Source organism: Furipterus horrens, unplaced genomic scaffold, assembly GCF_987537825.1.
Source record: "Furipterus horrens unplaced genomic scaffold, mFurHor1.1.pri manual_scaffold_16, whole genome shotgun sequence".
NCBI classification, from domain to species: Eukaryota; Metazoa; Chordata; class Mammalia; order Chiroptera; family Furipteridae; genus Furipterus; species Furipterus horrens.
Window position 1 is genome coordinate 7,378,896 of NW_028327186.1, and position 14,492 is coordinate 7,393,387.

Genomic DNA, 14,492 nt, shown 5'->3' on the forward strand with positions numbered 1-14,492 from the left:
CAGTAGCGGCTTCGCTTACATATTCTCTTTCACACAGCAAGCCTTCAACGCAGGCATTATCACTCCCGTTTCACAGACAGAAAAACTGAGGGTCAGAGAGCAGACAGCTGCCGACTGGTAACCAGTGCGACTGTAGGATCTGAATCCGTGTTTGCACAACTCAGATCCATGCTATTCCTGGACCCACTGCTGATCCTCTGGGAGTTGATCTCCAAGTACAATGATACTTGAAGCGTAACCCACCGAAGGTCACTGTTTCCCTGCCATTTTGCTTAGACCGGAGGCTACAAACTGGTAGGCCCTGGCCTGGCCTGACCCCCAGATAAGCTTTGTTTGGCCCAACAACCAACTGAACTGCATAGCATCCGTCCCTGTCTGTGAGCTCCCTGGCTGTGTTCCCACCACTCCTGTCTGTCGGCCCCAACAATGAGGCTGAGTGTCATTGCTGTGCAGCATTGAAACGTCTTTGGCTCCCTTCATTCACTTCCGTTATCTGTGAATGTGCCACTGCTGACTTAAATGAACAACTACATTCCTCTCAGGGAAAGCAAAGACACGTATGTTCTATTTTACCTGCAGGTAAACCAAATGTGTTTTCAGTGGCTTTAGACCAACTGACAGAGTAAGTGCAGCTTCAAAAAGAACCTGCAGCTGGAATACGGCCCCGTACCTTTACTTCCCCTTCCTCTGACGGGTTATCTGAGTGTCTGGGAGAGGAAAAGTCAATCCCCTGCTCATCCTTCAGCCTGGGAGCTTTGTTTTCCTTCTTCACTCGAGGCTTCCGCTTCTTTAATTTGGCCTGGAAAGGGAGAGAAAATGATGATTAAATGGCAAACCGGACCCACTGAAAGCACCGCCAAAGAACACGACGACTCTGAGACAGCAGCAGCCATGTATCCAACAGGGAAACTCCCAGGAGCACCACCAGCTCCCCTGGGGCGGGCGGTGCAGGCCTCACACACACCCCTCCCCACACAGAACACCCACATCCTCAGACCTGCTGACTCCATTGTTTGGAATTCACCCTAAATACATAATTCGAATGAAGGAAAACCACCTTATGCACAAAGTTACAGGTAAAGATAACATATAAGACAATAACAGTGACACGTTAAAAAACAACAACAAAAATCACCAAGCCCTGGCTGGCATGGCTCAGTGGATGGAGCGTCGGCCTGCGAGCCAAGGGTCGCGGGTTCGATCCCCTGTATGGGCACATGCCTGGGTTGCACGTCAGGTCCCCAGTTGGGGCACAAGTGAGAGGCAACCACACAGTGATGTTTCTCTCCCTCTCTTTCTCCTTTCCCCTCTCTCTAAAAAATAAACAAATAAATAAATTAAAACAAAAAAACAAAAAGAACCCCACCAAGTCCTGGCTGGTGTGGCTCGGGGGACTGAGCACTGGGCTGTGAACCAAAGGGTCGCCGGTTTGATTCCCAGTCAGGGCACAGGCCTGGGTTGTGGGCCAGGTCCCCGGTTAGGGGTGTGCAAGAGGCAACCACACATTGATGTTTCTCTCCCTCCCTTCCTCTCTCTCTAAAAATAAATAAAATCTTATTAAAAAACAAAAATAAAAAACCAGAAGCATGCTACACCTAAAAATAAGGAAAAGGTGTTTATCTACTCAAATATAATGTGAGCATAAACAGTCATGTCTGTCTCTCTACAGCCTAGTTACAGTATATCCTCAACATGTCATCTGGAGAATGACACTACTTACATGATACTATTACGTGAAAGAAAAAAAACAAGGTATGGAATTGGGGTAACTTTGCCCCCTAAAACTTTTGTTTATCATGCAGGGATATTAACACCAACAGCACAGATCTAAGGACACGTCAGAAACACACACACACGAGCTGCGAGGACCAGGCGTAATTCCCACGCCCTGACCGTCACAGCCACGTTTCTTGGGCTGAGTTGAAATGAAAAGTTGGGAAAATGAAATGAGATGCAGCTCAGATGAGTTCATTAGCGACTCGCCTGGTATCTGTCACTGAGCAAGTCAGGCGACCAGAACTGAAGTCTTGCTTCTCATTAACTATGGATTCCCGCTATCCGTTTATCCCTGACCCAGTCCTGCCAGGAGCCCAGAGGCAACAGGCAAACCCAGTGGTATTCAGTTACTGGGATGACGTTCCAAAACTCTGGGAGCAGCATAAAGAAGCAGCACCAGTGCGTCTGGGCCAAGGGACATTGAGAGCCACGAAGGCCATTCTGAGACAATGTTGTAAGAAAGTTACCGAGATGTCTGGCTCACTTAATAAATGAACACTCTTTTCATTACCAGCCAACCATCAGTACTCAAAGGGCAAAGCAGCGCCCGACTACGAGAAGCCACCAGGCTAGGTGGCCGCAGGGGCACGTCTGCTCCCCGTCCGCCAGTGCGGAGCCTCGGGGCACCGAAGGGCGCCAGCGGGCGGCCGCACTCACCTCTTCCCCGCCAGACACGGCCCCCTTCTTCTCCAGGCTCTTCCTGAGCAGCTTCAGCAAGTAGTCCGCTCGGGTCTGCAGCTGCTTCCCCTGAGGCTTTTTATCTGTCTCCACAGGCAGAATCTTCAACAGGAAAGGAAGAGAAGCACCCGCCACCACCCACAGCCCGGTTAGTGGATCAGGAGGAAGAGCGGTCCTGAGCAGTCCTCGCCCTCCCCAGCCCCCCAAAACACAGACTCAGCCTCAACTCCTAACTCATGTCCATGGCTCCCAGTCACTGAAAACCCCTCGTGAGCCGTTCTCGTTTTACAAAATGGGATGGAGAAATCCAGCTCTCCCACTGGCTCCTACCTGTGCTGTTAACAGGGTAGAACAACTCAGGTAGGAGGGGCTTGTTGGCTTCATCTGCTAGAGCATCCCAGCCGTCGTGATTTCCTCCTTCCAGGAGCAGGGAATCCCTGGAGCTAGGTTAAAGCTTCGTTTTAGATTGAAAATGCTTCTTAGAGCATTGCCGGAGAGCACTGAGCTATGCCGGGACAGGATCTGTCCCTGCTCCCACAGTGGGACCTCTCAGGCCAGAACGGATTTGGTCTCAGCGCTTATGGCAGGGTGCTGCCACCCTCTTTCGGACATCGCACGTGGGATGAGCATTGTTTGACGTGCCAGGAAAAGCCCTGCCAGGAGCGCAACGTGGAGCGCAGCCTGCTCAATTTTAAGCCAGTTGGCTTTCCCTGCTTACAGCTCTGAGCACGGCCTTGCTACCTGGTAGCCCGCTTTGCAACGGATAGGGTGGGAGGCTCGGTTTTGTGGGAGAAGTACGGCCAACGTTTGGTTCCATTGCAAAAAACACCAAGGTGGTTCATTCTTTCTTTGTGCAGAGAACAGAAAAACGGCTGTTTCAAATACAGTTGCCAGCAAAGGGCCAGCATCGAAGGCCAAGGGATGCTTTTACTGTTAGTAATCGTACCCTGGTATTTGCTGCAATGGGACTGACCTATAATAAAAATGAGAATTTGAAGATTTCTCCTGCAACTGCCCCAAAATGTTACCTGACTGTCACCTTCGCTAGGACCCAGTGTCACACCATCCACTAAGATGGTCACGTTCCCAAGGATAAAGAAATCCCAGGAATGTGCTGTTGTCCTAATTTCCGAGCTGATCCCCGCCCCCCACAGAAAACAGTCAAGAACACGTCACTTAGAAGCGGTATGCGACGGGTCACCTGGGAGCCTCTGGCGTCACAGAGCTACTCACTTTGTCCGTCAGCTGCAGCTCTGGGTCCGTCTTGATCAGCTCCCAGTTCCCGTAGCCATGCTCATAAATGCCCAGCAGCAGGCGCGAGTCGTCCTCCACGCCCCACTCCACGTCGAAATGCGCGGCTTTGACCCGGCAGGTCAGGCAGTACCTGCAGGATCCCGAGAAGAGGGGGGCATCAGAGGAGGGCCTCTCTGATTCGGAAGCACACATGGAGGGAAACGGACACAGCGGGCCGGCGTGCGACAGAAGCGACAGTGGAAACACTCCGTGGCTTCCGGTCTCTTTTCTTAGCGCGCGGCCGCTCACACCCGGGCACGTAACACACTCACTTTTTTTTTTCTTCCGGGTCCACAGGGATAGATTTATGCAGCATCTCAAACTCTTCTTCGTGTTGGAGAATGGACTTCACATTCACCTGGACCCCAGATATCTTGATGGTGGGACCTCTTTTTTTCCCTGGGCCTTTCCCTAAAGAAGACCAATTTCACGTTAGTTAAACAAGAATTTGCAGAGAACACGTATCAAACCCTGAGCGTGTCTCCCCTCAGTCTATCGGGCTTATTGTTAATCAAACGCATGACCTACAGGCCAAAAAATTATCTCAATTCATGTTTGTAAAAGAACCTTGAAACAATTCAGTCTTTTCAAGATTTAGAATGTTTTTATGACTAGTGTTTATAATTGTATTTTAATCCTATTTGTTTTATACTTCACTTCTAAAATTAATAAAATTAACAGAAGAGGCTGAAGGAATTAGTGCTTAAGATTTTTCTTTGGTTTTTCTAACTATTCTATTTAGAGGTTTGGTTTTGTTTTGTTTTTTTAAGTGTTTTAAAGATGATCTCTACTGAAAAAGTACGAGATCGAGCTAATATCTAACACATTCGAAAGGAATTAAAGATGCCACGGAAAGGTTACCACTAACCTTTGTTTCAAATTAAAATCATCCTAGAAGGGAAATAAAACCCAGCGCTCTAACCAGAGTCCACGGTGAAAGCCACGGGAACGACTCTTGCCAGTGAGGGAGGAACGGCTCAGAGCGTGAGGACAGACCTCAGTGTTTAAAACCATGCAAGTCCATGGCACGGCACTACAATTACAGACAGGTACTTAGGGCTTGTTCTGTGACCCACTAGATTTTTCCCTTGCAAATGCTACTCCCAAAATACTGAAGGGAGCTGGGACAAGAAGGTGGCAAAATGGGCAAGACCCTCTCGGGAAATCAGGAATCTGGAGTTCATTCCCAAATCTGCACAAACTCTCCCTTCCCCTCTCCCTTTCCCTTTCAGGTATTAGCCTCGCTGGGCCTCAGTTCCCTGGACAAAAATTAAAAAATAGACAAGGGATAGAGACGCAATTTGCAAAAAAAGGAAATTCAAGTGGTTCCTGAGCATATGAAAAATACTCAACCTCACTTGCGATAAAAAGAAATGCAAATTAAATATATACACATGCCATTTTTACCCTATCAATTTGGGAAAAAGAAACAACTTGGACAATATTATGTTGATGAGGCTAAGAGAAAACAGATGTTCTCATCCCGTGCTCCACACAACAGGGTTATTTCGCACGCCGCCGCCACGCAACGGACAGAAAGCTACATGTCCATTAACAGGACCCTAAAATCATGTGTCCATACAATCTAGGAGCCTCTTAAAAAAAAAATCAGAAAGCGGAGAAATGATGAACCATTTCTAATGAATACAGCAGACATGTATTGAAAAGAAAAAATAAAATAAAACTGGATATACCAGGAAAAACTCCAAGTGTATCAGACACATAAAAGTAAATGAAATCACTCAGGTACAAGGGGAGGGAATTACAGTGAATGCCTTTGTAAATTCTGGGAGCAGAGAAAAACAGGGTGAACTTTAGGGTTACTTCTGAATGCATGCTTGGTGCTATGAAAGCACATATTTGGATCATAGTCCAAACCACTCAAGGTACTGAAGTTTCCTTTACCAAAAAAAATAAAAAAATTATTTTACTACATTTAAGATATTTTTAACTTTTCTTACTTCAATAACATCCCTGAAAAGAATATCCCAAAGCACAAATACACCGCAGGCCAGAGACTAAAGAAGCTTTACAACATGTATGGGATTACTCAAGTACTCATCCAGCTCTCGGAGCTAGGTGCTTTTATGCCATTTTCCCAATGGGACCACGAGAGGCCACCACGAGTCTCAGGTCCTGCAGCTAAGAGGTGGCGGAGCCAAGATTGCAGGAAACCTGGCTGCCCCCGGGGCCAGAACACTAGCCACAGGTGAAAAGGCCCCTGAGGATCCGCGAAAGGTGACAAACGGAGGGGGGAATGGGCATAAACAAAGCACAGTCCAGTGACCTGGAACGGCAGCACCCTGCTCTCTGTCTGGGGCTCAGCCGTGAAGGTGCCCTTGAACCTCAGCGCGCCGGAGCGCTCCAGTCACAGCCCCCGCACCTGCTGTAGGCGGCCAGGCGGGAGCACTTCCCCGTGTGAGCAAGGACCAACCACAGGTCCAATCCAATGACAGTAAATGCTAGCGCTACGAAAATCTCAGTGTAACAAATGTGTACAAAATTAACCCCGTATTTTACTCCAACTGATTCTGCAAACCCTTTAAATTTGTCACGACAATGAAATCATATGTGCATGTGTAGCCACACTATTACTGAGACCTGTGGTGAGTCCCCGTTTACAGCTGACATACGGACGTGTGTGCTCAGCTCTCCCCGCTCAGGTCTTCAGCCCGAACCAGTGTGAACCACCCGTAACCACATACAGAGAAACCCCGCGTCCTGGTCCTCGCTCTGCTCCTTCTGCAAATCACCCTCAGAAACCGCACAGGGCGGAGCCCCCAGGAAGGCAGGGGGGCACACACGCCTCAGAGGGGCAGGGACGCTCTCTAAGGAAAGCCCCGGAGCAGCAGCAGCAGCAGCAGCGCCCCGCGGCACCCCCTACCCCCGGGGCCGGGGCGCGCGGACTCACCCTCGCCGGCGTTCTCCCGGAGCTGCCCCTCGTACTCCTGCATGGCCGACACGCAGCTGTTGTGAACCAGCTCCCCCAGGCGCTTCAGGTCCGCCACGGACTTGTCGACCAGCTCCGCGTCACGTGCTATGCACTCCAGCCTGGGGACACACCGACATGGGGACACTTCAAGGCCCTGCGCCCACCATCCTGCTGCCCCCCCCGAAATCCCACCAGGTCTCGTCGCAGCATGCTCCTGCAAGGACACACTTCTCTGCGTTCCTTCGCCGACGAGAAGCCTGCCACGCCGACTGAGGGCCAGGGGACTCACTTGCCATCAGAAAGAACCGTGCCTCGGACTAGCCCAACGCACAAGGCAGGGCCTCGGCCACCTGGGACGCAGTGGGCCATCTGATCACGGCAGCGGGTCAGGGCCTGGGAACTGTGGCACCAGGCTGCTGCTCTGTGCCCCTTTCCTTCCCCAGCCCGGGGTCATTCATCACAACGCTCCCAGAAGCAAGGCTCAGTTACGGCGGTCCCGCTCTGTGTCACGGCTCACTTACCACGGCCTCGCTGTATCGCGGGGATTTTAAAAATATTCTATTTAATTATTTATCGCGGGTTTTTCACTATATCATGGGATTTTGCGGTACTGTATATGTATGTTGGTAAAGTTATGTAAGTTTAAGAGTGTAGAATATGTTTAAGGACATCAGTAGTGTTTTTATAAAAGTGTGGAAAAGGTTAATAAGGGCGTGGGAAAGGTTAATGAGGGACTGGGAATGGTTTATAAGTGCGTGGGAAGGGTTTGTAAAGCCGTAAAATATATATAAATACTAAAATAAATGTAAGGTTCCTACTTTGCGGATTTTCACTGATCACGGGGGGCGGTGTTTTAGAACGCAATACCCGCGGTAAGTGACGAATCGCTGTACTCCTACAGTGTTTTTGCTCTCCAGGTCATATGGAGCGTGTGAACACATTCATGTCTACAAATCAGGCTGTCAGAGGTGCCAGACCTTAAATGGAAAGAGCATCCCCCCCCCCCAAAAAAAACCCCTGTCACATATAATAAAAGTAAAAGAGAGGCAGATAAAGAACTTCTACGGAGCTTACCGTTCAAGAGGGAGCCCAAACTTCTTATACGCCTTGATGAACCTGAGGAGACAAGCCACAAAACGCAACGCGTTAAGGAAACAAGGAAGAGACTTCACCTCTATTAATGCGCGCATATCCTCTTAAATATGAGTGAGCCCTATGAATTTGGGTCAAAAACACGCCGGGCCCAGTCCTGCCGCAGGCACTGAACGGAGGGCGGCTGAATGCCTCTGCAAACGGCCAATGGAAAGTACTGAGGGCTGGCTGTCTATGCAAACAAAAAATCACCTTGACTCTCGTGGCTGAGCGTGAAATGCTTAAGGACATAACTGAGACCAGGGACTCAGCGCTACTGGTGTCACTCACTTTAGAAGGTCAAGGGCACACCGTACATAATTCAATCACCACAAGTCTGGAGATAAAAGTCCCCAAGTAGTTACCTGGTCTATTCAGTCCACTACTATTATTTTCAACTTGCTACTGTGATATTTTTCATTCTTTTCTGGTCAATAATACAACTATGAGATTTTTAGGACTGCCTCAACTATTTTTGAGAATAAGACAAAGTAAAATAAATAATAGTTCTTAAAACTTCTTAGGCAAAACTATTTCGGAAACTGTGCTGAGTCCTGCCCAACCTTACCTCCAAACAAAAATCACAGCCTGGCCTCCTCCAAGTCCCCACCCTACCTAACCCAAGATGTCTGCCTGTCTGTCTGCCACCCGGTTCCCCCCTACCGCGGACAAGCACTGTCAATACAAAGCAAGAGGTTACAATTCATCAAGGGCCTCGCTGTGGCATGACGCACCCATCACTAAAATGACTTGGTGAGGTAGCAGGATGAGGAGAGATATTATGGGGAAAACACTGGAAACAGAGGGCGTGGCGAGTGAAGAAGGTGGGAATGAATGTGACCATGGAAAAGAAGCAGTAAGAAAGGGACAGCGTGGATAAAAGGATCAGGAAAGTATGACATGTGAGGTGGCCCTGGGGGTTACTCCTCTTCCCTGCACCTCTCCTTGACATACACAGGGATGCTGTGCAGCTGAAATAATACGAGATGGAGCAGCATCTCTGCAAGGGCGCGTGGCTCAGTCTCTCCCGCCCTCCGCAGCGGGTCCGGGGTCTATCGGCCCCAGGCCGACGACATGCCCTCCCTGACGAGGCCAAGGGAGAGCGGGGCCTCCACCAACCTGCGGATCTCTGCGTCCGTGAAGCCCTCGACGAGGTCCTTGCGCACGCTGCGGGGGCGCCCCCTGCGCTTCGGCTTCTTGTCATCGTCGGAGTCATCGGTCTCACTCTCGGAGGCAGAGGACCTCTGCGCCTGCCTCTTGGACTCGGTGTCAGAGTCGCTGTCGTTTGTCTGAGCCTGGAACGGCAAAGTCACACTGTAGCACATGCCCAGCCCAAGAGGGCCAAGGACTCCAACCAGCCCCGCGTAACGCTCTGGGACTCAAACTTCCCATCACATGAGACAAGTCTATTTTTCTCTGGGTAGAATAAGGAGGCAGACGTCATGCAACGAAGGAAGACGCGCCTGGGGCAGTCACACTTCCAGAGAAGTGTCAATTCTGTACCCCAAGAAGTGAACCGGAATGAAGGTACTTGGATTGTAGGTTTATGCTGACTTCCTTGGACAAGTTACTTCCTGCCTTCACTTGCTATTTGTAAAATGGGGATAACAGCAGCTACGATCAGGGTCTTCATAGAGATTAAACGAATCGATAAAGTGTAAATGCACCAGCTTATGCCTGGCACACAGTGAGTACCCGGTAAACGATGGCTGCTATCAGCTACCACTGATTTACTGAGACCCTGGACAAACTCGGGTCTGTTATCCCCAGCAAACTGGGTAGTAACCGCCCACTGTGACGCTGCTGTAAAAATCAAATCTGATAGGGCCTCTGGGGGCACCTCATGAGCTGTGAAGTCCAGTTCTCTAATCTCTTGTCACTATTTATGCCAAGTGACAAGAACACTAAAGGCAGAAAGAGGTTTGTCAGTTAGAAACAAATTGTTAGGATTACTGGTTCTCATCTCAAAGACAAGATGCCAGGTCTGTCCAACTGTGATCCCTGTTCAATCGTTGCACAAAAACCCAACGTGCAGAGAAATGAAATGCCTCCCGGGGTGCTGCTCCTGAGCCCCAGGCACTGTCCCCCATTCCCAGCGAGGCTGCCCAAGACTCTGCCCCGGAACCCACCAGGTCTGGGCAGCAATGCATCTCACTTGGTCACCTTTTTAGTGGAACTCCGAATTCGAGGCAACATATAAATTTCTTCCAGCTCCTTCTGCCGCTCCTCCTCCTCGACTCTCTTCCTTTGCTCCTCAGGGATGATCTCATCCCAGTCCCTGTGAGGACGCTCTTCCAGCTCTTCCTCATCTTCCATGGTTGCAAAGTTGGCCACCTAAACACAGACAGTCAGCTGACATTTCGCAGTTTCCCAAATGCCACCTACTGAAACATCAACTCACAGCGTTTTTAACCTAAGCAAGTCACTATGAATAATAAGGGGAGTCCGGTGATACTACATAATCAAAAACTCAATTTTCTACTAATCTCGTCCTTATCCCCCCAGAAATCAACTTGCCAAATCTTTAAGTTCATCAGAAATTTTACTAAAAAAGTAGGGAAACAGATATAAATTCTTCTAAGAGTTTCACTGAAACTCTTTCACTGAATCTGTTGTTAATACAGATTACGTATTATAGAATTATACACCTGAAACCTATATAGTTTTATTAAGTAATGTCACCCCAATAAATTCAATTACAAAAGAAGTATTTGTTAAATCAAACACATTTTCTAATATGATGCTAACTAAAAATTTTAGATTCAGTCAGATGACAAAATACTGCACACCTAACACTAATCTATTATTAACTTCCAGTTCTATAAATTATAAATTCCTACTGAATGGGACTCATTTGAAACAATGACTCAAAGCACTAGCTAACATCTAGCCAACTAGTTCCTTCTTTTTTATTAATAGCATAGCAGCTAAAGTTATGTAATAATCCATATGCTCAAAATGCATTGCAGACTCAGACTCTGGCCAGCCCTAGCCCTAGGTCTGCATTCTCTCCCCTCCTTCCCACCTGGCCTTCACGACTGTCTCAAAGCCTGGTACTCAGGGCTTTTGGGTTTCCATTCTTCAGTCACTTGGAGCTGACGATGAAGTCAGAACTTTATGTCTTTCGGCCAAAATTAACTCTAACTTCCAACACGGATGTCGTGATCTTCACAAACAGATTTTTTATAAATTCCACAACAAGAGGTGGAACTTCTGAGAGAAAAAATTTAACATTTCTCTTTTATTTTTAAAAGGAAGCATCTGACCGATCTCATAAATTAAACACTGTTTATAATTACTTTAGATCTGACTCTTAAAACAGCCTGATGAAAACAGGATCAATTGCTATAAATATTAATATTGCATACACATATGTGAGTGGTTCGTGCAATTGGAAACTGAACTTTTCCGAGGGTAGCATAGTGGGTAAGGGCCAGACCATCTGCCTCGGATGTAATCCCAACTCCACGTATGTGTGACCTTGGGACATCTCAGCCCCTCTGTGCCTTAGTTTCCTCATCTGTAAATGAAGATAATGCATCTACTATTGCAGGAGTTAATATAGTAAATGAGGCATTTAAAAAACAGCGCTTGAAGTATAGAAGCTGCTACACAAGTATTGGTTATTATTACTTAAGAAAATTGAGATCTTAAATTATCTCAAAAAATGTCTGCTGTGTTTCCAACATGTTAAAATAGAGTAACCCCCCCCCCCAAAAAAAGAAAAAATTAAAAAGATCATTGGGCAAAACGAACTGACTCAGTGAGGCACTCCGGAAAAAGCAGAGTAAGCAGATTCCTCCTTTAATCAAACCCCCTGACCAGGAGCTGAAACGTAGTTGCCAAAAGGGCCTAGGAAAGGCAAGAGTCACTAGTCACGTGACTTCTGATCCATCTGCAGTACGTAGAAATTTTTATACCTAAATCCTCATATAAGATTCTGAGAGCACACCATGAAGATTACTTCTGTAATCTTCTGTACTCACGGAAGGGGGATCCGCTGACACATCAGTAACTCACCTCCATCCGGGGACACATGAGCGCTGAAACTAGAGCTCTTGGATCCACTCCACCCCTTCCCTGTTCTTCCACGAGGCAAGTCTACCTGCAGCCAACCTTGACCTCATTCCACACGTCTCCCCTCCCCGCACTGCGCCCCTTCTCCCTCGATCCTAACGGGTCTACTGCGCTTCTCCACCATGCACCCTGCGGCCCCAACCTGCATGGAACTCACCCAGGGTCAACCCTTTCAGCCATGTTCTCCTTCAAAACGGGAGCCCTTTGCCCCTTGGGCTCTCCTCCGCCTCCCCAGCTGCTCTCTCCCCCTGGGATCGCCCACTGATCCAATTTCTCTGACCCCAAGGATGGCTCGAGAAAGTCATACGAGCCTGCGGACTGGCTCCAGTGTGAAGCCCTATTTTCTATATTCAGCTCTGCTCCCTATCAGGTTTCTCCCCCTAACGCCTGGCCCCACCCATGGCCGTCCCAAATCTTTCCCACTTCTCAGCAAACGCCTCACGTATTTCACTGGTGCGTAAGATCATCAGCGGGAACTCCCACGTCTCTCGCTACAGTGTGCTTCCGTTTTTCTTTCCCGGGCCAACCCCTCCATCACTGCTTCTCAATTCCATCCCTCCAGTCCCCTCTGGGGTAATGCGCCATCAAACCCGCCTTCTGTCCTTAGAGCCTTCGGTGTCCCCTATTCTCAAGTCCCTTCCTCAACCTAGGAACACGGCAACATCCTTTTAAAACACCTTGCCTGGCTTGAGGCTTTTATCACAGCAATTACCTTCCCTCTGCTCCTCCCTAGTGTCTTAATAACTCACTGCTGGTGCCCAGCATCTGCATTTAGTCCTGATCTTATTTAATTCTGTTATATCAGATACCACTGACCACCGTGTCACCACCCGTAACAAAAAATCCCACCAAGTCAGCGAGAGCGTCCTGCCACCTTCTACCTTCTGTGTTTGACGTCTTTGTCATCTGCTTCTGCTGCCGTCTCTCCCCCCGCCCTCCACACCCGCCAGAGCTCCACACCGTCTGGGGGTCAGCACCGACCCCCCGGACATCGTACCCTCAGCCCTCTTCACCCACCGACTCCGGGCAGGACGGGCTCCTTCGGTGGTTACCCGCACAGGGAGGACTGCGGATGCTACACTTAGAACATACTCAGAACGCCAGAGAATATGCTAAGGACATGCGTCCGTCTACGGGCAGGGGAAAGCAGAGCGCCCTGCACCAGAGAGCACTACAGCCATTAGCTATTACCGGGGAATGACTCAATGCTAAGGACTCTCTCCCGCAATGACTTGCATACCTTAAATTGTGACAGCAGCTCGTCTGTTGCGCTGGTTGACACTTCGTTCTCTCTGGTTTCAGCCAAGCGTAAAATTTCATCTATATCCATTTCCTAGGAGAGGAACAGCAACACGGCCATGGTAACAAGGCAGCAGTGGCCGGCATGGATGGGAATGGCTGGGGGAAATAAATCACCTCTCTTTTCTGATGTTGCATTTTTACCTTCCTTTTACTGGCTCTGCTTTACAGCATTTACATCTAATGTTTCAGGCTATTACTTATACAATAAGGTGAAACGTCAGAAATTAGAAGAAATAAAACTGGAAAACAAAAAAAGGCCCAAGAGAATCTTCAAGCGCATTTCTCATTTTTTCCTATTCTATTTAGTAAGTTAAGAGCTTTGAACTTTACTAGAAAAATCAAAAACAAAAAACCTACAGCTATAATTGCTGCTTCTTCATAGAAATCTATGACATGGACTCTGAAATCTGCTTCCAAAAAATCCTCTCTCACAAATGATGCTTGTCAAAAACATTTTCTTCCTCATTGTGAATTACCTGAGGCTCTGACTCCTCCCCTTCAAGTTCTTTGAAAAGATCCTCTGCTCCAAATTTCAAAATAGCCGTCAGCTCTTCTTTATTAAAAGGATTTGAACTGTAAAAGTAAAATGTAGTTGTAATCTCTTAGGAACGTTAAATAACCTCTGTGGAATTCTATTACATAGCTATCGTTCATTCAGAGGTTAAATTACTGGTGAAAATACCCATTTTGCCATAAGAAAAATGATCCTCAAATATTTCATTTTTATACACAGGATGAGACTGTGGTGGTAAATCCAACCTAGCAAAAAACTAGGAAATCAATTATTTTTCTGTTGGCTCATCTGTTACATGGTTAAATGAGACAGGTAATCACAGCAACATGGAAGTAAGTTCCCCCTCTGTCCTTTGCCCCAGAAAGTCACCATTTGCCAAGAATTTTCAACCTCCCCGCCTCTGGTCCAAAATAAGAGAACCAAGCTACTCCAACTAGGTTGCTCTATAATGGAAAATTACCTGAAAATATCCTATTTAGGAAAAGCTCACTTGATTTCACCTGTAACAAAGCTACGACACCGCCACAGGACACACTTAACGATGTAGTCAACATGTAAGTGCTTCAAGAGAAATAGTTGCGCTTCCAAATAAAGACCACGAGAATTTAGCTACCTTTTTCCTTTTGTTTCAATATGAAAAATAATAATGGCCACACAAACATTTTTTACCAATAGTAAGAAAACAGCTGCCAGTCAATCCGGTAAAAAGTTCAAGGCAACACTGTGCCGGGATGAAAGCTACTGCTGCTGCCGGGCCCTACGTCACATCTACAGCCAATCCCACATGGC

At 47.8% G+C, this 14,492-nt stretch overlaps 1 protein-coding gene across 3 annotated transcripts in view; it reads right to left on the bottom strand.

Moving 5' to 3' along the window:
* Window positions 1–14,492, bottom strand: part of CHD2 (chromodomain helicase DNA binding protein 2) — an 82,346-nt gene that overhangs the window by 15,213 nt on the left and 52,641 nt on the right. For all 3 annotated transcript variants that reach the window (XM_090263771.1, XM_090263770.1, XM_090263772.1), the window contains 10 exons: window positions 13,666–13,762; window positions 13,128–13,220; window positions 9,974–10,144; window positions 8,930–9,105; window positions 7,754–7,795; window positions 6,659–6,798; window positions 4,020–4,158; window positions 3,688–3,838; window positions 2,434–2,556; window positions 671–799 (listed from right to left, as the gene is read on the bottom strand). In XM_090263771.1, the coding sequence (XP_090119897.1) occupies window positions 671–799; window positions 2,434–2,556; window positions 3,688–3,838; window positions 4,020–4,158; window positions 6,659–6,798; window positions 7,754–7,795; window positions 8,930–9,105; window positions 9,974–10,144; window positions 13,128–13,220; window positions 13,666–13,762 (1,261 nt within the window). The remainder of the gene's footprint in view (window positions 1–670; window positions 800–2,433; window positions 2,557–3,687; window positions 3,839–4,019; window positions 4,159–6,658; window positions 6,799–7,753; window positions 7,796–8,929; window positions 9,106–9,973; window positions 10,145–13,127; window positions 13,221–13,665; window positions 13,763–14,492) is intronic.